Source organism: Hydra viridissima, unplaced genomic scaffold (assembly GCF_058129835.1).
Source record: "Hydra viridissima isolate aposymbiotic clone 2 unplaced genomic scaffold, HvirCarnegie_v1 scaffold_4, whole genome shotgun sequence".
Taxonomy (NCBI): Eukaryota; Metazoa; Cnidaria; class Hydrozoa; order Anthoathecata; family Hydridae; genus Hydra; species Hydra viridissima.
Genome location: NW_028324303.1, coordinates 8,111,250 through 8,135,000, shown reverse-complemented (window position 1 = coordinate 8,135,000; position 23,751 = coordinate 8,111,250). Strand labels below are relative to the sequence as shown.

Here is a 23,751-nt window from a genome sequence, read left to right as displayed (position 1 = left end):
CAAGTTTCTTTAATTGCGATAAATAGTTCTCAAATGGAAATGATGAAATATTGTCCAGAGGACCAAATGCTCTGGCATCATTTGACAAATGTACTAGCCCATGCATATTATATGTAATAATTTCTTTACCATATAGCTCAGAGACATGTTCTACAAATAACAATAACAAACTATGCGCATATGAAGCATATTTCTTGCATAGAAATTCACTTAGCAAGATGCTCATAGCGACAGATAAAAGCATAAAATTATTATAAAGTGGAGGTGAAAGAATCCCATCAAAGCAAACCATGCCTGTATAAAGCAACAGTTGCCTAAATTCTGTCGCTTTCCAACGTTCAAATTCATGAAATGATCGTGGCTTACGTGCGAATTCCGACGGAATGTAAGATCTCATGTCAGCCAATTTTTCTGATAGTTCTTTGACCATAAGTGGGCCAAGTCTGGTGGCTAAAGGTCCTTTGAGCCACATAAAAACCATTTTCCTCATTACGCCAAGGCAAACTAAATGCATGTAGTCTGCAGGTGCCTGTGAAATCATGCCTAACGATGGGATAGTAACAAGTGGGCTTTCTCCAAGATGATGTTTCTGATCTTTCATTTCTAGAAATGACAAATCTGTTCTAAGAGCTGCTGCTGTTTCTGGAAATGTTACATGCCCAGCATAAACACCACGTTGTTCACATTTATCGCATCCATGATATGCACTATGACCCTTAATACATTTAATATAAGCACGTGCTGGGGCATCACAAACCAGAGCAGAAATTTTTATTTTGTAACGCACACTATTAAATGTGATTCCTTTTTCCTGAAGCTCTTTGATTTCCTCAACAAAGTCTTTCAAAAATGCATTGATATCAGTCGGCTTGCTATTTCCACAGTATAATGCAACTGTAAACGGCACCTTATTTGTTTGAACCATACCATCAAAATGTTCCATCAAACACAGAATTGGCCACAACTGTAAATTTGAACTTTTAAATAATGGCAACCCGTCAATGTTAAATTGTAACGTTATTACTTGATTCACTGTCATATGGTTAGCAACTAACTGTGACAATCTATTAACAACCCCTTGCTTTATGCCAAAATAACAATATGAACTGTCATGTACATCTTTCTTGTTGATTTCAGATTGCATTACTGTTTTGGGACTTTTTGGCAAATCAGGAAAATATTTTCGTAAAATGGTCAGCAAAGCAGCTAACGCAGTAAGTGTAATATTAAAAGAACATGACCATGATGCCAAATCTGTTACAAGTTCTTCCATCCTACTGAACTGAGAGCTTTCATCAGAATCAGAATCATTCATAATTGCATTTTCAAGTTCACCACTTTCATCAGGATTACGCAAAGATGATGCAAAATTAGTCTCTGATATCTCACTGCAACTGTTGAATAAAGGGTTGAATGAAGGAGTTTGGCTACTGATTTCAGTAAGAGGAACCATCAATGTTTCAGACAATTGAGGTGATAAACTTCCCATAGCCCATTCCTCTCTATCATCAATATTATGTGTTTCATTGTCAGTTATTTCAGTTAAAATATGTTGCACTTCCTTTAGAATCTTTCTTCTCTTTGTCCAGTAACTCATTGCTATAACTATCAAAAAGTAGCAATATTTTCAGCAAGCAGCAAACAAAAGTAAAACACAAAATTATTTGTTTATGGTAATGGTTTACCTTAAGATTAATTGCTTGAATAATTTGTCACTAATTTGAATCCAAAAGATTCTATTTACCAGCCACTAACACAAGGACTACGAAAGCAATCAACCACTAAAAATTTACATGAAAAATAAACTTCTTTCTGTGTTCAACTATTTTATATAATAGTTTTATTATGTATATGCAAACACAAACGGGCACACACAAAACAGTCTTATGTGCATGTAAGTTAATTTGAGATGAATGATATATATATATATATATATATATATATATATATATATATATATATATATATATATATATATATATATATATATATATATATATATATATAAGACTGTTTTTTTCCAAATACAAAACAACTAAATCTAAAGATACTTTTGATACTTTTGTGCTTTTGTATTGTACAGATTACTACCCTGTATAATATATTGTAATTATATCAGTAAATTACTAAATAATTGAAGATATCGTCAAAAATTAATGATGGCATATGGTTTTGCCGTTTCGCTTATTTCAACATGGCGTACGTACGCATGTGTAAAACAAAGACTTCAAAGGGAAGCAAAAAGTACTTACTGGTTGTCAAGCTGTGGCTTAACAGCGCTGGTTCGCCTGTTTAGGGCCTATGTATGGCCGACGACGGCAGACCGATAATGGTTCGCCCATTATCGGTCCAGACATGGCTAACTAGCCCTGGCGTGCCGGACTTGGTGTAGTGTTGGACCTTTAGTGGTTCGCCAGAACTGGCCAGCCAGCAACGGACCGATCGAATGCTGCTGGTTGGGAAATTATATAAAAATATTACCTAATTATTATATTTATATTTACAATACCTATTTTTAAATTTTTTTAATAAGGTGGTAAGTTAACAATAAAAAATAGTTAAAGGTGTTTAATAAATAATTCAACAATGTATGAATGTTTTCCTAATTATGTACCTTTTAGGTATATTATTTTAAAAGTTAAAGAAATTCCAAAAAAAAAAAAGAAACAAAAATTACATGCTATATATCATTAATAATAGAAAAACTTGTAAAGCTTAAAATAATGTCAAATACACAATTAACATACAAAACATATAAAACAGATAATTTAAGACACCCTAAGCACATTAATCTTTGTCAGATTCGTTAGAGTTAGAGCGTTCAAATCGTGGTAATGATAATCGCGGTAAAGGTCTCGATGTTAATGATTGGACGGTATGGTTCAAATTACCATGACTTTCTGTTGAACTGGCTTTCTGAATGGACTTTCTTTCGGCTCTTTCTTTTCTGCCTCCATTTCTGTCGAGAGCTCCAGACAAGAAAGCCACAATTGCCTTTTGAATTTTGCTGTCTGTGACATCTTTTGTTGGCAAATTTCTTTGTATTGCTTCTACAAACATGAAACAGTCATATACAAAGTGATTTTACAAAAAAAATTTACAAACAATATAGCCTTTGTTTACGTACGTTCTAATAGTTTTGTTATACTATACGCAAAATGTATTATACACGCTGTATTTTACACTCTGCATGCTTAAATTTTTATTTCATAATTTTTGTAAGTAAACTTCGAACAAATAGCAACTATTTGGTCGAATTACAACTTAAAAAAAACAGATATGTAGTAATAATGTAGTATAATACAACAGAAAAAGGCTATTATTATATATATTGATTCTGATTTAATGAAAACTCTAAACAAGTTCATGCAAGTAAAACTAATCATGCAGTAATGAAGGGATGTACGATTTCCTAATATAAATTTACCATTTCAATTGATAAATGTTATATATATTATATATAACAAGACAATTTTTCATTTTTTAAATATACATAACACATCCATAAATAGTCAAGGAAGCTAAATAATTTTTAAGATATTCACAAAATATTCTGAATAACGTCAAACATATTTAAAGATTTTAGTATATGACAGCGATTAGAATTAAATAAATGACAATTAATTAAAGAAAACAATTGCATACAATTGCTTTTAAATATTTATATTTAATAACTTACAATAACTTACTTTCAATAACTTGGCAAAGTTTAAGAGCTCGGAAAGACTTTTTATTAAGTTCACCTTGTCCCATCCAATTCAATTTTTTTGCCACTTCATTAATTATTACGGATGATATCATTCACTTTGTGGCTTCCTTGAGATTTTGCCCGCCTTTTGCTGTTACTCCCTTTACCTAAAAAAACTGTTACTCTTAATAAAGCTTTTTAATAAATACCGTTTTTTTTTTTTTATTAACTTATAAAATCATTTGCAATATACTACAAATTAATTACAGATGTGATTAAGATGTTTTGACTTTAGAAATATTTGATTAACTCTTTCAATAAATCCTTTTAAAAAAAGTAAAGTTCTTTACCTAACCAATTACCAGTTGGTAAAAAGATAATTTTCATGTAATTACATATATTAATAACCATTACAATTAGTTCTCAAACTTTCATAAGCATTTTTTAGACAACTTAATCAGTATGGCTCTTTATTGACAAAGATTATGTCCTTAGGTTTTACAATTTGAAAAAATTGTAAATAGCATTTTTACTGTTTCAGAATCACTAATATATACACAAATCAATAGCCTCTTATAAAAATCATCGCTTTAAAATGATTATTTGAATTATGTTGTTAGGTTAAGACATAAGTCAATGGTCCGCTTGAAAATTAATCTTTAATTTTAACTATATATAAACTAAAAAAACTTAAACTAATAAATTTGGAAAAATAATTATTAAAATCATGTTTGAAACAATCCTAAAGCTTACAAGCTTAATAAAAACAATTTTATCCTGCTTTAGTGCATCCTCAAGTTGCTGCAATTGTTCGATGTCACAAACTGGTAAATCAAGAGATTCAAATATATCATCACCATCATCTTTACCACCTTGTGTAAGAGTCTGTAACATGGCAGTGTTGTTGTTCACTTGCTTCTGCAGATTATTCACAGCAGCTTTAAGTTCCACCTGAAGAAGAATAATCTTGTTCAAAGTGGCATTCATTGATGAAAAGGCAGTAGTTGATGAAACTAATGAAACAGTTTCAGCATTGTGAACAAGCTCAGACTCAAGCTGTTCTCTATTAACATTATTATTACTGTCATTTAAGGAATTATTTTGAATCTGGCTAGTTAACAATTCTTCTTTTGAAACAACTGCTTTTATTAATGTTTGATAGGCATCAGGAAATGGAGGAGGTGTTGGTGCACAAGAAGGAGATAATTTTTTTTTGTTGTTCGATCACTTTTTTCAATCATGTTCCATTCTTTATTGACTATAGGAGTAGGTGGTAGCAGATAAGATTTTTTAAATTGTGGTTGTTCATGATAATCTTGAGAGTCACTATCATAATTTTCAGCAGGATACTTTTGTATTCTAAACATAAAAGTCATATGTTAAAACATGATTTAAAGAAATCAATCTTATGGTATCTTATAAATACCCTAAAGTATACATTATGAAATGCCATATAATACCTTAAGATATTATAACACTGCAGTGAAAACAATTTCAAGGTTAAACATTGACTGAGTAAATAAGTTTATACATAGTCAACAAATAATGATATAAACTTAGTAAAACATTTGTTTTTCTTAAGGCCAAATAAAAAAATATATATACATAAAATAAAGGTGGAATAAATACATATATAATGAGAATTTTAATAAAAAGAAGAAGAAGAAGAAGAAGATATTTCAAGGACGCATCAATATTTATGCAGCCCCGGTCATAAATCTGGCCCTGGCTAAGTTTTATCAACCTGATAGCTTGCTACAAACAAGTAAATTTATTTAACTAGCAAATTAATGTATAGATAAAATTTTTACATTAATTGGATTATGAACCAACCTGCACAATATCATGTAACTAATTTACTGCTACAACACCAAGCAATCGCCACTAGATTATGCAACAAGTAAAGCAATACATTTCACTTTATAAATATGGTGTGTACCAAATTTACATATAAATTATAGTAGCTTACTGTTTGGGCACAATCTTTGACTTTCGGAGTCACTCTGCAGATCTGATGTGACAGTAGCTTTAGAAAGGCAAAATTGAGCCTTCCCGTAAGATTCTGAAAATTGTAGAAAAATTAATAACACTGCTTAAAACCATTGTGTTAAAGTAACTGGATTTAAATTTGTGGCACAAGTTTAATGGAAGCACAATTAATTAGATAAATGATAAACTATAAACATTGTTAGACATCATTTAAGAAGTAGAATACTATTTTATTATCCATTTTTAGAGAAAACCTAAAACAATAACTTTACATCCTATGATAAAAAAGAGAGTATTTAATTGTTTTTTAAATAAAAATATGAGTGCATTACCTTTTGTCCCTAAAATTCTGACTGAATGCTTTCTCCAATTATCAGTTGGCGTTTCTTCCTCCTTGGCAGCTTTATTGTTTCTTTGCTGGCTTGTATAAGGAGGCCAATAACACATATCCTTACCGATTAGCCATGCACCTGGTACAATTGCAACATCATCATTTTTGTCAACAAATGCAACAATTGCAAAACAATTTTTATCCATCTACAATACAGAACAATAAATTCAACACAAAATAAACTTCAAGCCTTTTGTAATCAACTCAGTTAAATAATTTAAACTTATATTATTTTAAATGTGTTAAATTTATTTAAAGTTTAAATTTCAATTCTTATTAATCTTAAAAATAATAACCACATTCCAAATCAATTATAACATTGTATAGGATACATAAATAACATATATAAAAAACTTCTTTCTTTATAGGTTTCAAATTAAATTATTTACTTCTTTCTTATAAATAATATTATAGTACAATTATTATTACTTAACAGATAATGGTAGTAAATAACAATATCATTTATAATGAAAATTAATATTGTTATTGATAATATTATTATCAATAGTGAAAAAGTAATAATAATGGTTATATTATTTATAAGGAAAAATAAAATAACTTACTTTGAAACCTATAAAAATTTGGAACACATTCATTTGTGTGCTTGTATTATTTGATCATGTTTTATTTATAAATAAATTGTGAATAGAATTTTTATTAAAATAGCTTGTTTTTAATCATATATATATATATATATATATATATATATATATATATATATATATATATATATATATATATATATATATATATATATATATGTATGTATTAACAATATAACAACTTTATAAGAATAATTTTATTAATTCATTTTTATTAATTTTACTAAATTTATAAAATTAGTTATAATACTATTGTTAAAAATACTATATATATATATATATATATATATATATATATATATATATATATATATATATATATATATATATATATATATATATATATATATATATATATATATATATATATATATATATATATATATATATATATATATATATTAGTCTTAATTCTTTTATTAATAACTTTAAAAGATATATATAAAAACTATTAAAGAAAAGTGTTATAGAGGAATTGGAAGATTATATAAATTACAAAATAATAACATTAAAAAATAATATCAAAATAAAACATGTAGTTATAAATTCAACAAACCTTAAACTTTTTCAATGGATTTAATAATGAATGGATAATAAAAATTGATCTTTTTATATCAGTCAAAAAAAAGGAAGTCAGACAAATTGACTTCCTATTGAACAAAAGTATTAAAATTGTTATGTTTTAATTTTTTTTCCCAGACAAATCATTATAATGCCTAAAATTAACAAAATCAGACAGAAAAATCAGACAGAGTTATTAATGTAATAAAACAAATAATTAGAAATAACAAAAAACATTTTACTTATTAATCCTTTTTATTATTATTGCTAAAATAAAAATTATATATATATTTATACACACACATAATATGATTTTTAATTAAAAATATTTATAGGTTGTATATATATATATAAAAAATTAACTTAAAAACAAAGTACACATTTTTATAAATAACTTTATTGTAGTAAGCAATATATACAAAAAAAAATGTAAAAAAATTATATGGAAAAAATGTTAAAAATGTAACATGGGTATAGCAGCATAGTTAGTTTTAAAAGGTAAAAGAATATATTTCCTTTTTATTTCTGATAGTGAACAGTAAAACAATGCTGCATTCAAACACGATACTTTAAAAATGTTTATGGCTGATGAATTGCAAGGGTATGTAAATAAATTTTCAATGTTTTCAAACACTCTATATATGATACACACATCATCAATCGTTTTCACAATATTCATCACTACAATTATTTTGTCATCATTTAAGCTAAAGCAATTATCACCATCAGTTATTTTGATACAAAAATATTTAGCAAATAATTCTTTAAACTGAGTACTTATTTTTAGTTCTCTTGGTACAGGTCCATTACTGTGTTCTTTCTTAAAGTAGGGAAAATCTTTCACCTTATAACTCAACTGTTGTCTCCTATCAATTATTTGTCTTTCTGATAACCGTCTGACCACTTGCTGCAATGGTAAATGAGGCTTTCGTACAAGCTTTTTTAATTTTTTCAAATAATTTTCAAAAGGAAATGATGATACATTATCTAGAGGTCCAAAACTTTTAGAAACACTAGCTAAATGCAGCAACCCATGCATATTGTATGTGATCACTTCCCTGCCAGCAAATTGCAAATTGTGAGCATAGTCAACATATTGATTGTACAAATATTCACTTAACAGGATACTCATACCAACTGACAGTAATATAAAATTATCATATAATGCAGTTGGGTCATTCCATATGAAATCATCCAGACCATGACACCCTTACGTCTCAGAGTTTGTTCATTTTTTTCTCACTTACAGTCCATATTAAAAAAATAATAACTGCGAAAATTTTAGTTAAAAATACACATGGGTTCCAGAGATATTGTCAGTTAAAATAATGCTGACTCAGCATTTTAGTGATTTTCTGAAGCGACTACAAAGCAACTTTGACATATAGTATCTTTATAATGGCTTGGGGAAATTTCCTAAAATTTGGTACCCAATAGATTTTTACTTGCAGAATCCAAAAGGAGCACTGTCAAGACTCCATTGTATCAGGAAATGCCTCGTTTATCCAATTTTGTTCAAAATTATTGACTTGTAAATTCATGATTTTTGGAGGTAAAATGAAGGCTGTGGCCCAAAATCCCGAATAAAAAGTTTAAATGTATATCATTATTTTATCTTAGGTCTACTGAAAAAAATTAGATTCATCAATTGTCTCTCTAATACTTGATCAAAATTTGCGTTTTAAAATTGTGTCTTTATAGAAAAATTGCAAGTGAAATGTTTTTTAAAGCAAGTGAAATGTTTTTTAAAACATTTATTTGAATAAAACATCAAATAGTGTTATTGATTGACTAGTTTAGGACGTTTATAGTCATAGGCCAAGGGAGGACCAGCAGGCCTCTGACCAGCTCTCCCCCCCCCCCCCCCCCATCTCCCTGGATTTGTTTTTTTTTTTTTTTAATGCATTAAATGATATAATAATAAATAATTATTAAAATTCAATTTAAAGCATAATTTTTTTTTTAGTTTAAGTTTGAGAAACTATTTTTTTCATTATTTACCTCTTATTTTAAAGTAAGCACAGTAAACTAATATCTTTTCACGATTTTAAAAATCATAAATTTTAAAACCAAAAATATTGAAACATTTTTTAAAACATTTTAACAATCAATATCTTTATAGTATTATTTAGTAGATTATTACTAATATAGTGATTGACATAATAAGGTGGACAGTAGAATTTATTTAAACGCTACTCAGCCTTCCATCCAAGGATGTGAAAAAAAGAAAGACAAATTCTAAATCCAAAATAGGTAAATAAAATTACAACAAAATTATTTTAAATGTATTTATCTATTTATTTTTGTAACCAACTGCTTATATTCTCTAAATCTAAATCAGATATGTTTTACATACAACCTGATATTGTTGTGGGTGTAGAATTTAGACATATAACTTCAGAATTGAGCACCCAACACTCATCATTTCTCATTGGCCAAAAGAAGTTTTTACTTGGTCCATGTGGATGCATGAATCTGACTTTTATATCAAGCTCACTTACATCTTCAGCAATCACTACCCACCAAAATCCGTCATAAAAACATGCAATATAATCCTTTTTTTTTAATGTTTAATGAAATCTTTTTATTATGTTTGCTTTTTGGAATGATATCAAATATTTCAATACATGTATCAATACTTGTTTTTTTATGACTTATAGTGTTTGAAGCAATAAGGAATAAAATGATAGAATAAAATGATGATATGTCCTTGTGCCAGGAACTGTTCTTCCACCTAAATATTTACTGCAGAATTTCCAACCTGGGGTTACATAAACATTATTTTGTTGCAAAAATTTCGCCAAGTCTAGGGAAATCTTTATATAACCTAAGAAACAAATTTAGTTTTAAGTTTTTAAAATAATTGAAAATATAAAATTTTTTATAAATAATAAAATGTTTTTCTTTTATTTTAATTTCCATATAAACTCTGTTGTAATTAATGTTAGATTATCTTTTATAGCAATTTTTTTACTTTCCATGTGTGTGCCAAAAGGATTGCAACACTTTGTAATTTTTCTCTCAAAATATTTTCCATAGAATTGCTCATGATAACAACATATAACTCTTATTGAACAATATTTTTCCTTTAAATTTGCTCGCCATATTATTACTTCTTGTTTTTCACAAGAAAGATCTTTGAATTGAACAAAACCTTGTTTTCTAGAAAATCCAGTTTTGTGGCAATGAATGTTAAGACTTTTTCTAATTTCACATTTCTCCATATTAAATATGTTTATTATTTATAATACCAACTGCTTAAAAAATACAAAAACAATTAAATTCACAATCATTTTTAAAAAATACAAACAAGGAAAGTGCAACCTTTAAAAAGAACAAAACAAAACATTTGCTTGTTTTTGATATGATAAGAGGTAAGCATTCACCGATTTGAATTGAAATAATAAAAAATAGTTTCTCAAACTTAAACTAAAAAAAAAATTATGCTTTAAATTGAATTTTAATAATTATTTATTATTATATCATTTAATGCATTAAAAAAAAAAAAAAAAAAATCCAGGGAGATGGGGGGAAAACAATTATTACAGGAATGACCATTAAAACAATCATCAAAACACTGCATTTCTAATTGGAGAGAAAGTTTTGCATGTTGGATTCTAACTTTTTCTATGACAGACTGAGCAGTAATAAAATAGGTTCCTCCAGAACCCTGCCTAAGCTTGCTGAAAGCTTTCTCCAATGGATCGGTTGTGAACCACCCCAGGATAACATAGTCATTTCCACAATCCAAAAGATACCTTGCCATGTTAACTAAGCCCCTACATACATGAGAAATAGATTTAGAAGTATCTTTTGAAAGCTGCTTAACACGTTTAGGGCCTGACTTTTTCATTCTTTCAACCATATCTGCTACATCCAATAAGAATAACAGACTTTTATCTGTGTGTGATCTTATAACTGCACGATCCTCATCTTTATAACGAATATCTGCTCCAACACCTTTCACATTACAAATTTTCCAAAACTTCACAAATATAGAAATAAACTTGATGGTGCCAATAACATCATTCTTTTTAATGGATAGATGATTTTTTAATGCTGCAATTGTTTCATCACAGAAAACTCGCAAACAAGTACTAACTTTCTGCCTCTCAATTGGTTTTGGTGAGATGGAAATATCATTCAATTTGCTAAGCTTTAAAAGATTGCCAGACTCTAACTCATAAAGATTCTTTAAATCAGCCCATTTTGCTATATGTTTATTACCATCAAACTCAAAAACTAATTCTCCGTTTTCTTCAGTTAACCAATTATTACAAACACACTTCATAACATGAACAAAATCAAATAACAAAAATGTGTGCTCGTCATCTCCGCACCAAGGTTTTCCTACAATTTTATTCATCATTTTGAAAAATCTTTGATTTACTCTATTTCCATCAGCAATAACCGATAACAATTTTGCATTGGGTTGATTGTTAATCATTTCAATAATTGGTTTGCATTGATTTAAAAGAAAATCAGAATCTAAGCAACTGATTGGAATCATTTTTATAAGAAACTTTGGTCCACCAAATAAACATTTTACCATTATAGCCAACATAGTTTTGGCAAGGACACCGGGTTGATCAGCAGAATACCCAAACAATGTACCTCCATGATAAGTTAATATAGATTTGATATAAACTTCATCAACCAACAATACACATTTACGCTGTGTATCTTCAATACTCATCAAAACATTTTTTAAAAATTCCATACTATCTTGTGATTCAACTTTTGAAGTGATTCTTGTCAAAGTTCTAATACTTGGTAATTTATAGTCATTGGAAATACGACTGTACAGTGACCTGGATATTGCAAAATATTCAAATGCTCTAGTAATTATATCAGCATAGTAAGTAAATTCACCAATTTTCTTTTGAGACATACACTCCATATGTTCGAGTAATATTTTTTTTTTATGGCAAATATCTTCATTTTTTAAGTATCGAATAATCTCATCAAAGACAGACCAATACTTACAATAAGATGATGACTTACTTGATAGAAGAATAGGAATACTGCAAGATGATCCAAGGTGAAACGAAGTTAATGTTAAATCCCTATTAATAATAACCAAAAACTTTGCAATACCACATATAAATTCTTTTGACTGAACGTAAACATCATTATTATCATTTATGTTATATACAATAAGATCATTATTCTGCAAAAGTCTCTCCTTGATGTTATCAAATCGAAAAAGATCATATTCTCTAAAACTATCTAGTTCATCTGATGTTGTATTTCTTATAGTGAATGATGAAAGTTTTGTTGGTCTGGGTTTAGAAGGAGGTAAACTAAGACAGCTAGATGGTATGTTAGGAAAGACAGTCGGTGGTTCTGTAGGACGCTCTTTTGCACGATATGATGTAAATGATTTGCAATCTACAGGCCAGTGAAAACGACACACAACAGTGTACTTGTTAACAACCAGATTTTTCCTAGGAATAGCTTTTATCCATTTGTCTTTTTCGTATTCATCGCTAGGAAATCGATAAGTGGACACCTTTGTAGTTGATGACGCATAACCAGGCGCTACTGCACTTTCGCACCCCCCCCCCCCCCCCCCCTATTTTTATTGCAGATTATGATAGAAAATTTCATGCTGATTCAGAAAAATATAAAAACATAGAGTTGAAAATCAACGGAAAGTGCTCTAATTCGAAGTCAAAGTTGTAAAAAATCTCACTAAAGATCCCTAATATTCGCCATTTTTTAAAAATCTTTTTTAAAACGCTTTCAGTTTTAACGAAAATTAATTACCGTTACATTGCGCAATAAGCAGACCTGGTTTCAATTAGCCTTAACATTATTATTTTAAAGTATTTTAACGAAAGTGTTATAACGAAATGAAATTAATGGAAGATTTCAAATATAGGTTAAACGTAGAATGTGAGAATGTAGACAAATTGATGAATAATTACTATTATACTGCCCTATCCCTATCCCTATCCCTATCCCTATCCCTATCCCTATCCCTATCCCTATCCCTATCCTTATCCCTAACCCTATCCCTAACCCTAACCCTAATCCTAACCCTAACCGCCTATCCAAACCAGCTTTATTGTGAAATATAAATCGTAGTTATAATAAAATAATTGCGCATGCGTGTACAATATTGCGCTCTGAGTAGCTTATGGCTAGGTAAGAGCGCATACCAAGACACTTCGGAAAAACATACTTTAACGACTTTTGTAACGTAAAAACCATGCTATTAATGTATTGCTTCTATAAGCTAAAAGATCATTAACTTATTATTCTCAAAATGGCGAATATAAGGGTTTTTAGTGGGATTTTTTACAACTTTAACTTCGAATTAGAGCACTTTCCGTTAATTTTCAGGTCCATGTTTTTATATTTTTCTGAATCAGCATAAAATTTTCTATCATAATCTGCAATAAAAAAAGGGGGTACGAAAGTGCAGTAGCGCCGCATAACCACTATTACAAAATGGTACACAACATTTTCGAGGCATATTTGATAATTCTTTATTGATAAATATATTGAAATATATTGCACTTCTCATTAACATTTATCTAAAAGTGCGAAGTTTTCAATAAAAAAACGTAAGTTAGATTAGAAAACGGTACAAAGTCGCTAAAAATTTGTGTTTACGCCAATCGCTGTAGAGTATTGTTACCGTAAAACAAAGATAATTAAATAATCGTGGAAATCCAGCCATATTCAATCGGCCTCCAGTCAAAAAACGTTTCGGCGCGTTGTCAAGGCCTGTATTTCTAGATAGCCATGAATTGATCTCGTAACGTTTCGTAACTATCCGGGACACAGTTTTTAAATTCCGAGAAAAAACTTATGTCCCGATTCATAACTTTATTCCGGTGTCATGTTGATATTTTACTCCGTTAAAATTTTACTGAACAGTAAATTTTTAACGTTAAAATTTTGGCCGTTGTTACTTAGAGCGCAATGCGCTCTATGCAGCCATATCGCGAGGTTAGAATTATTTTGTTCTATCTCCAAATTTAAAAGTTGGGAGAAAATGAGTTATTAATTTTAGTTAGTAATAATAACTTTTAAAATACGCATTATTTTATAATTTTTTTTCTAAATAATTTGCTTAAACATAAATTATTTAAAGCATAAGTTATTATTTCTTTAAAAATAAAAGCTAAAACTCTAAACAACTTTTACTTTTAGAAAAAATCAAAAACTTTCTCCCAACATTTAAACTTGGAGATAGGACAAAATAATTCTAACCTCGCGATATGCTATTCGGAGCGCAGTGCTTTGTACGCATGCGCTAAATTTTTTTTTTTTTTTTTAAGTCTTGTTGATGTTAACCCTATCCCTATCCCTATCCCTAACCCTAAACCTTACCCTAATCGCCTATCTAACCAGCTTTATTGTGAAATATAAATCGCACTGTTATAATAAAATAATTGCGCATGCGTGTACAATATTGCGCTCTGAGCAGCTTATGGCTACGTAGAGCGCATTGCGCTCTACGAAGACATTTCGTAAACTTTTATTGCGTAGTAAAATTTTAACGTTAAAATTTTACTGCGCTCATTATTTTTTTATTGTCATCAGTAAAAGAAGAGATGTTAAAGTTTGTGGGAGGGGCGGGTAAAAATATACATGTTTTATAAAACTAAGGGTACTTCAATTTTTCTTCCTATGATACTTTTATTATTTAATGCATACGTTAAATGATAGTTTACTTTCCGGGCTAGATTTTGATTCACTTTTTGATGTAAAGCTATGCATTTTCCCTTATTCTTAGCATTAGAAGATTTTACATTTAGGAACATATATCAAATAAGTTTACCAATAACTGAAGGCCATAAATTATTGATGTATATATCTGACGTATAGGTTCAGATATACTTTAATAGGACTGTATATACTTCTAAAATAACATGAAAAACAAGTGGAACCAACAACATTTTATTTCAGTATAAATTTTTCTTACTTTAAAGTCTTTAGTGATAAAACTACATTAAAATGATTATTGTTTTTATTTTCTAAAAGAATAGTATAAGATGTTAGTTGATCAAGTTTAGTGGAAGCTGGATATTTTAGCCATGTTAGTTTTTGTCCTGTGAATGACCACACCGCTATATCAATTCCAATAAGATTTACAGTACCAAGAATCTCTACATCTGTAGACCATATACCATCTGCAGCCATGTCACTTTTGGCGAGATAACTTTCCACGTCATCACCTAAATATCCTGATAAGAGACTGGAGCAGGGTTCTGTTGTCATGTGTTTCACAACCAGATCGCGAACACATACATGTTGACATTCAGAACCTGACAGCAAAAACGAAATTGCTCAAAAAAAACAATTTCCATCAACTTTGCATGCATGCATTTTCAAAGGTACATCATTTTCTTTTCCATCAATAAGATCTGGCATAACAAGTATTTTGAGAGCAAGTTTTTCAGCAATTATCTGGCGAATATCTTTGGAGGGATGTTTCATAAGGTTGAGGTGGCGTTGAAATTCATCTTTATCACCACATACTGAAGATAATTCAGACATTTTTGAATTACTTTCCTTTTCAATAAATGGTTTAAGATGATGTAGAGAATATTTTTTTTGCAATGTGTTATCCCCTTTACTGTTCCTTAATAAGCATGTAGAATTTGATAAAATATCAAGAATCTCATATGGACCCAGCCATGAGAAAGTCATTTTTGCACCTTTCCTATCATCTCTCTTAAGATTTCTTAAAAGTACTTTCTGACAACACAATACTTTGATGCTGTTACATGCTTTCTGTCATAGTTAATTTTTTGTTTCTTTTGTGAACAAACAATATTTTTCATGGCTTTTTCTTCAATTCCTCTTTTCATTTCTAAAGCTTTTTGTAAAACCTCTTTATCATATACAAGATTATATTCCAATTGATGTAAAATACATCTATCTATGTATTTTACATCAATTGGAAGGCAGGGTTGTCGGTTATACATAAGGAAAAATGGTGAGTACCCAATTGAATCATGCACTTTAACACGTAAAGCAAAAAGGATTCCATCTAAAACTGACACCCAATTTTGAACATTTTCATTTAAGACCTTAATGATTGCTTTCTTAATTGTTTGGTTCTGTCTCTCTACAAGGCCATTGGTTTGTGGATGGTAAGCCGAGGTAACATGCTGCTGAGTACCTGTCATTTCATGTAATGCAATGGATACAGAGTTTACAAACTCCCAACCTTGGTCATTGATTTGTATTTTAAAAAAACCATGTCTGCATATAACCTTATAGAGAAAGGATGCTACTGATACTGCTGTTTTGTTTCTTAGAGGTTCAGCTTCAGTCCATTTAGAAAAATAATCAATAAGAACAATCACAAATTTGAATCCATTCGATTCAGGAAATTGAATTAAATCCACACCAACTTGCTTCTTTACTTGTTGCTCCACTTTAACAGGTTTTAAAGCAGAGTGGGGGTGTTGGGTTAAAATAAGTTGGTCGTTTAAAAAGTTAACAAATAATTCTGCGCATGCGTAATGCATGGTTAAAAAGCGTTCGTTAGGGAATGAAATTAACGTTAAAAAAGTTGCATTGTTTCATTATAATCCGGTCAAAATAAACATTTCAATTTACAATAATTCGCATAAAGCTGAAAATTGGTACATACCTTTAGGATATTATTACAAATAAAATATTAAAAGTCCGCAACGATCCCATATCTGCAAAAAAAGTTATTAAAGGTTAAAGGTTAAAAAAAATAGTTTTTTCTTTTTTTCCAATTAATGATAAGTTTTATCATAATAAAGATCAAACAAAAGTATTACATCATGAAAGTATTTAATAAAATTGCCTTTATACATTTTTATAAGAATCGTTATTCCTGAGATATTGCAATGCTTGCGAAAATATATTGCGAGAAGATATTGCAAGAATATATTGCGAGAAAATATATAGCGAAATTATATTAAGTATAATGCGATTTTATATAAAATGCATTGCTAGAAAAGATATTGCGATTCTTGTGAAATTACGAAATTAATATAATATAAATATTACGAAATTAATATACATATAAATAACATATACATAATATTCGCATATATTATTTATCATTAAATGCATATTATGTATTATATATTCGTAGGCCTAACAACAGACATAATGTTGTGGCTGATACTTGTACAAACTAATTTTAAATGTTCTAATTTAGATCGTTTATTTTTCAAAATAACTTGCTCTAAAAAATAAGTCAATGACTCTGGAATATCGCTGTTAACATTTTCAAACATTTGACTAGGCGAGGAATAATTGGTATTATCAAATACCAATGATTGAATGTCCTCTCGAATGATTGCTGCCGCAGTTTTTTAAATTCGAAATCGTTCTTCTTTATTTTGGCTTTTCTTCTCATACCAAGCTTGGTTAAGAATATCGCTATGATTGTCAAAAAAACAGATAAACGTTAATTTTCCCGGTTTTTCAGTGATAATAATTTTATTACTGAACTTCAACTTTAATCGTGTCTTAATTGTTCTGTTATCTAAATGTGGATTTTTGCAAATATTTTTTAGTTCTTCTAATGAAAACTGGCAGTCATCGCTATTTTCAGTGTATTTAAATATTTCTTCCATCGCAACATTTGTAGATTCATCTTGAGGACGACCGATTTTACACCCATTGGTTGGCCTCAAGAAAGAATTATAACAGGTATTATGATATTTAGCCTCAGCAGCAACTAAATCAAATTCATATTCAATGCGTGCAGTAACCTTTTTTGCTTCCTCGTCAGAACGACTCCATGCTACCTTCAGAATTGATTCTTTAAATTCAAGAGTCGCAACTTTATGAATTTTACGCCGAACTTTCTTCGCTTTCTTCTTCTCGGCCTCCTCGTTTGCTTCATCGCCGCAAAATAAGCAACATTTTTTTAAACAAAAAAGTGATTCACTTACGCGCGCTCTGGTACGAGGTGGACTATTTTCAGATGTGCTGACTTGATCTATATCTTACTGTCTTTTATATGCAACAATAGTACTCTTCCGAGTATACTTTTTACGGCACACCACATGAATCGTTACAGACTTCAGATCTTTGAAGTATTCATAAAACCCGTCACTTCTTTTAACACTTGTATCAATCAAACTCTTCATTCCACGATCAACAACAACAGTTTCACTTGCTATTAAAAGTTTACTACATATAAAACATAGTTGCGACATTTTAATAAAAGTATTAAACGGTTCCAATCGTAATAAAAAATACTGCTCGATACTCTTAACGCTAAAAGTATTTCATCGTTCGTAACTTTGTTCCAAGAATTTTGGGAAGTCAGACGAGAAGAATCAGTTGAAAAAATTATTTGAAAAAAGCATTTTTCATCGTTCTTATACAAGTTCAAAGAAAAGCCGACGAAACAGTTTATTCAAAAATGCGTTTAAATATTCTTTGATGTGGTAGGAGTTGTGTTATTCGCCAGATCTTGCGGCGTTATGGCTTTGCCAGGTCTTTTTTCCTCTGGAGCGCTTTGTTTTCCCATCCTGTCCACAATGTTTCACTAATAGACCTGCTATAGCTTCATTGAATACTTCCTTAACAGTTTTACCGGTACCTCCTCAAATGTCTTTGTTAATCTGTGGCAAACGCTTCATGACCATTTCTTTATCGAAGGGAAATATTCAACTAGCCTTGAAGTCAGATCTTTTTTTTTTTTTTTTTTTTTTTTTTTTTTTTTTTTTTTTTATTTTTTTGTTCTTTAATCTTTATAAACTCGTAATATATAATACAATCTTTACAGTTTAAGTATAGTTAAAAATCACAAGATTACGTTATAACAAATATTATATGAAATAAAACTGTAAAGTGTTAGATTACTTCAAAGAACGCGGGAAACTTGCAGAAGACCGATGGTCTTGTCATCAAGAAACCGCTTTGCGTTATTAATATTTTTGGATACTTCAATTTAAAATAAATTTATATTTAAAAAATCATGTCATCAGTTTCGACAGAATGAAAGTAAAAATGCAAAAAACAAAGAATGCAGACAAAACAAAAAAAAAAAAAAAAAAAAAAAAAAAAAAAAAAAAAAAAAAAAAAAGAAAAAAAAAAAAAATTTTTTTTTTTTTTTTTTTTTTTTTTTTTCCTTTAATTTTTTAATTTTATTACAATACACATAAATGTAAGTAGGTACACGATTTGCTAAATAGGTAATATAAAGTCGTTTTTTAATATATAGTGTTGATAAATAAAAATTTATTTATTTATTAGTGTTGATAAATAATATAATTTATTACTGTTGTTGTTGTTGTTTGTTTTTGAGTTATTTACAGTTTTTAGAGTTATTAGAGTTGATATTGGTTTCGGAACAAAGTTAGTTTTATATATAGTTTTGAATGTTTTAGGCTTAATAAAAGTTCATAAAGTTGTTAGTGTTTAAAATAAGATCTTTTAATAATGTTTTCAGAGTATTTAAGTTATTCGATTTTTCCAGTTGGGTATTTTTGGATACTAATTTGTTATATAGACAAGGACCACGGTACGAAATAGAAAAGCGCGAGAGAGTAGTTTTTTGGAAAGGTACTTTGAAGTTTCCCGTTCCTCTGGTATGGTATCTATTGTTGCTATTTTGAAAGAAATTCTTTGAAAAGTGAGAAGGAACAAGTCCAAGTTTATATTTGAGCATAAATAACAAATTTTGGAATATATTGATTTGATATACATTTAATGCTTTCAAATTTTTTAATAGTGGCTCAGCATGCGAGAGTCTATCCTTATTAAAAACTATTCTTGCAGCATGTTTTTGTTTTCGATATAGTGTGGTTAGTTTGGATCTATGTGTACTCGCCCATGCAACATTAGCGTATATGTAGTAGCTTTGTATGAACGAGAAGTATAAGAACTTTAAATTATCAGGAGACAGTATAGAACTTGCTTTGTAAAGGATACCAATGTTTTTTGATATTTTAGTATTTAAAATATCTATATGTGATTTCCAAGAGATGTTCTCATCAATAAGTATCCCTAGAAATTTAGTTGCTCGGGTTCTCTCTATTTCTTTATTATCTATATTTAACGAAGGTAAATCGGAAGGTATTTTTATAAAGTTAGGATGAAAAAGAATGTATTTGGTTTTTTCTGTGTTTAGCGATAATTTGTTAGATTTTAACCAACTGTTTATTTTTTCAAGTTCAGTATTTGTAGTTTCATAAAGTTCTGTAATAGATGAGGATGCATAAAATAAATTAGTGTCGTCTGCGAACATTATGACATCCAATTTACTCGAGGCTTTAGGAAGATCGTTTATGTATATTAAAAACAAGAGAGGTGCAAGAATCTTGGGGGACACCGTATTTTATTTTGAGTAATTTTGAAGCTTTTTTTTTATGAGCAATAACGCATTGTTTTCTGTCTAGTAAAAAGTTTTTGAACCAGTTTAGTGCAACACCTTTTATCCCATATTTTTCCATTTTCCTAATTAAAATAGCGTGATCTACTGTGTCAAACGCCTTAGATAAATCAACAAAGACTCCAAGGACGTATTTTTTGTTTTCAAAGGAGTTATTTATATTATTAATAAGATCTAGAATTGCGTGTTCGGTTGAATGTTGCTTTTGGAAGCCAAACTGTTTTTCATTTAGGATTTTGTTATTTGTTAGATATTTATACAGTTTATTGTATATTACTCTCTCCAAAAGTTTTGAAAATACAGGTAGAACTGAGATTGGTCTGTAGTTATTTAGTGTAAATGAATCTCCGGTTTTTAATATTGGTATTACCTTAGCTATTTTTAATTTATTCGGTACAGATCCTGTAATAATTGAAGATTTAAATATTTCATATATTGGTTGTTTTATCACTGAAAACACATTTACAACTATATAGCTACAAATGTCGTCTATCCTAGGAGCCTTATACGTCTTAAGTGAGTTTTTTGCAATTTCTAGTTCTTCATGGTTTAGTCCAGAGAAAATATTTAAACAGAGATGTTGGTTTGTGATATAGGTTTCGAAGGAGATATCAGGGCATTGAATATTTGAAGCCATGTTAGGGCCTATGTTTGCAAAAAAGCTATTAAAGTTTTCAGCGATAGAATTTTTGTCGATATATTCAGTTTCATTAACGATAATTTTATCAGGTAAATCATTTGATTTTGTATGGTTTTTACCTATTATTTCTTTCAATATGTTCCAGGTTTTTTTAATATCACCTTTGCTTTTTTGTAGTTGTTTTGAATAATATATTTTTTTAGAACTCTTTCTAATTTTTTCAAACAGATTTTTGTATTCCTTGTATGTAGTTAAGTTAGTTTCATTTCTGTTTTTTAAAAACTTGATATATAATTTTTGTTTTGTTTTTGATGATTTTCTAATCCCGTTAGTTATCCATGGGCAGTTTAAATGTTTTAACTTTATTTCTTTCTCTTCAACAGGGAAATGTTTATTGTAGTGGTCTAGAAAAATATTAATAAACAAATTGTATGCGGAGTTTGTGTGTCCAAGGTTACATTCTTGATATACTCCATCCCAATTTACTATAGATAGCGAGTCTTTAAAATTTTTGATAGAGATTTGATTGATTTTTCTTTTATAAATTTTGGTTTTGGTATTGTTAAAGGTTTTTAGATCTTGAGATAATGAAAAATAAATAGGAAAATGATCTGATATATCGGTTTTGATAATTCCTGCTTTTAAAGAGGTTTCTAGAAATGTATTTGTTAATATATTGTCTATAGCAGAAACGGAGGTTGGGGTTACTCGGGTAGGTTTGTTGATGATTGGGAGGATACACAATTGAAACAGATTATCAAAAAAGAGTTTAGTATCAGCGTTTTCTTTGTAGTTTAAACTGTTAATATTTAAATCCCCTATAAAGAAAATATTTTTTCCCTTATCATTTATTTTGAGAAAGATTTCATTAAAAAAATTTGTAAATTTATTTATATCACCTTCTGGAGGTCTATAGCAAGTGGAAATTATAATACTTTTTGATTTATTACCCGTTATCTCAATAGTAAAGACTTCACTATCAGTATCAGAGATAGAGAGGTCTTGTCTTACTTTAAACACTTGATTATTTCGGATATACGTTGCGATCCCTCCTCCCCTTTTATTTGTTTTTCTTTCAAAAGATATTAGTTTATAATTTGGAATTTGAAAATTTGTGTTCGTTTGAAGTAATTCATCAGAACACCACGTTTCGGTTATGCAAATCATACTAAATGAGTAATTGCAATCTATTAGAAAGTGTTTTAGTTTATCAAAATTTTTATTTATACTTCTTATATTTATGTGTATTGCAGTAAAACTATTTTTTAAAGTTTCGAGTTCAATTTTAAAAGTTTCAGTTTCAAAATATTTCGAATCAAAATTATTTCTGTGAAAAATTTGCGCATCAGAGTCGTAAAAATCGTTTAGTAAAATATTATTAGCAGTTTCGAAGGCATTGAAACGCAGCGTTTCAAAATCTATTGTTTTGTTTATGTTTGCGTCAGTCATAGCGTAAAGTGCGATAAATCAAAACGTGCTAGCATAATAAAAAATGTACAGAACTATTTCACATATCTCGATTAAGTACTTTTTTAAAATTAAAGTTATTTACGAAAATCTCTGACGAATATTTTATCATATTTGATTATAGCAAATTTACCTTCCTTTCGGAATCTTTTAACATCTTCCCATAGCTTTTTTCTTATTTCCATCGTTTCGTTCGCGTAGTCTTCATTAATGAATATTCCGGTTCCTTTGAGTTTTTTTGATAGCGTTAAGATTTTATTTTTATTTTGGAAGTCTAGTAGTTTAATTATTATAGTTCTTGGAGAGTTATCTTCATTTATTTTTCCAATGCGGTGAGCTCTTTCAATTATTACGTCTTCAGAGATTTCCAGTTTATTTCTAAATAGATCTTTAACTTTCTTTGTACAGTCATTCCAAGATTCCATGGGCAGCTCAGATAAGCCATCAATCCTTAGGTTATTACGGCGTGAACGATTTTCAAGGTCAATATTTTTTTTTTTTAAATTGTTAATTTCGCTAGCCATCAGACTGTTTGTTTCCGATAATTTTTTTAAGAAATTTTCTTCCTGAAAGTTGATGCTTTCCTTTATATCGTTGATGTCTTTTTCAATTATTTTAACATTCGATTTGCTTTTATTAAATTCGTTTTCAAGTTTGTCAAGCCGATCTGTTAATATTTTTAGATTTGCACTTATGATATCGCTAAATATCTTTTCCTGTTTTTTTAAAAGGTTGATAGTTTCACTAAGAATACCTTTTTTTTGTTCTTCCAGTTTGTTGGTTATTAGTTTTTCAATATTTTTCATTGTAACTTCCATATTGAAAATTTTTTCAAAAACACGTCTTGCTCTTACGATGCCGCAAAAAAAAAAAAAAAAAATCTCAAATTATCGCTTTTCAATTGACATAGCAGTAGAGCAAGAAGAACGGGGAACTGATTTCATGGTATTGATTCTTTGATGCGCGATTCCCTTCTTTAATTTTCTGGTATCCTGCGCCATCTATTTTTAGCGGACGGAAAATAGCAACGCCCAGCGGCTGAAGCGAATGGGAAGCGTA

At 29.1% G+C, this 23,751-nt stretch overlaps 2 protein-coding genes and 2 pseudogenes across 4 annotated transcripts in view; all 4 read right to left on the bottom strand.

Moving 5' to 3' along the window:
* LOC145187305 (uncharacterized) overlaps window positions 1–2,386 on the bottom strand; it is a 3,010-nt gene extending 624 nt beyond the window's left edge. Inside the window, exons 1-3 of the mRNA XM_090084308.1 lie at window positions 2,253–2,386; window positions 1,686–1,781; window positions 1–1,605 (exon numbers count right to left, since the gene is read on the bottom strand). The exon at window positions 1–1,605 is cut by the window's left edge and continues 624 nt beyond it. Coding sequence (XP_089940434.1) covers window positions 1–1,597 — 1,597 coding nt within the window. The 5' untranslated portion in view covers window positions 1,598–1,605; window positions 1,686–1,781; window positions 2,253–2,386. The remainder of the gene's footprint in view (window positions 1,606–1,685; window positions 1,782–2,252) is intronic.
* Window positions 2,364–6,306, bottom strand: LOC149889687 (uncharacterized; annotated as a pseudogene). The gene is made up of 6 exons (XR_016451564.1): window positions 6,010–6,306; window positions 5,654–5,750; window positions 4,442–5,047; window positions 3,690–3,855; window positions 2,748–3,050; window positions 2,364–2,449 (listed from the first exon to the last, which is right to left on the bottom strand). The product of XR_016451564.1 is annotated as an uncharacterized LOC149889687 (transcript).
* An 11,124-nt stretch (window positions 6,307–17,430) lies between these two features.
* Window positions 17,431–18,539, bottom strand: LOC149889686 (uncharacterized; annotated as a pseudogene).
* A 1,681-nt stretch (window positions 18,540–20,220) lies between these two features.
* On the bottom strand, window positions 20,221–23,621 carry LOC149889685 (uncharacterized). 2 transcript variants are annotated; one of them, XM_090084298.1, is made up of 2 exons: window positions 22,826–23,559; window positions 20,221–22,702 (listed from the first exon to the last, which is right to left on the bottom strand). In XM_090084298.1, exon 2 carries the CDS (start codon window positions 22,672–22,674, stop codon window positions 20,467–20,469), a length of 2,208 nt encoding a protein of 735 aa, XP_089940424.1. In that variant the 5' UTR covers window positions 22,675–22,702; window positions 22,826–23,559; the 3' UTR covers window positions 20,221–20,466. The 2 variants fall into 2 exon arrangements, with proteins under 2 accessions (XP_089940424.1, XP_089940425.1); XM_090084299.1 differs by having other exon boundaries at window positions 21,756–22,702; window positions 22,826–23,621.
* Between the last annotated feature and the right edge of the window lie 130 nt (window positions 23,622–23,751).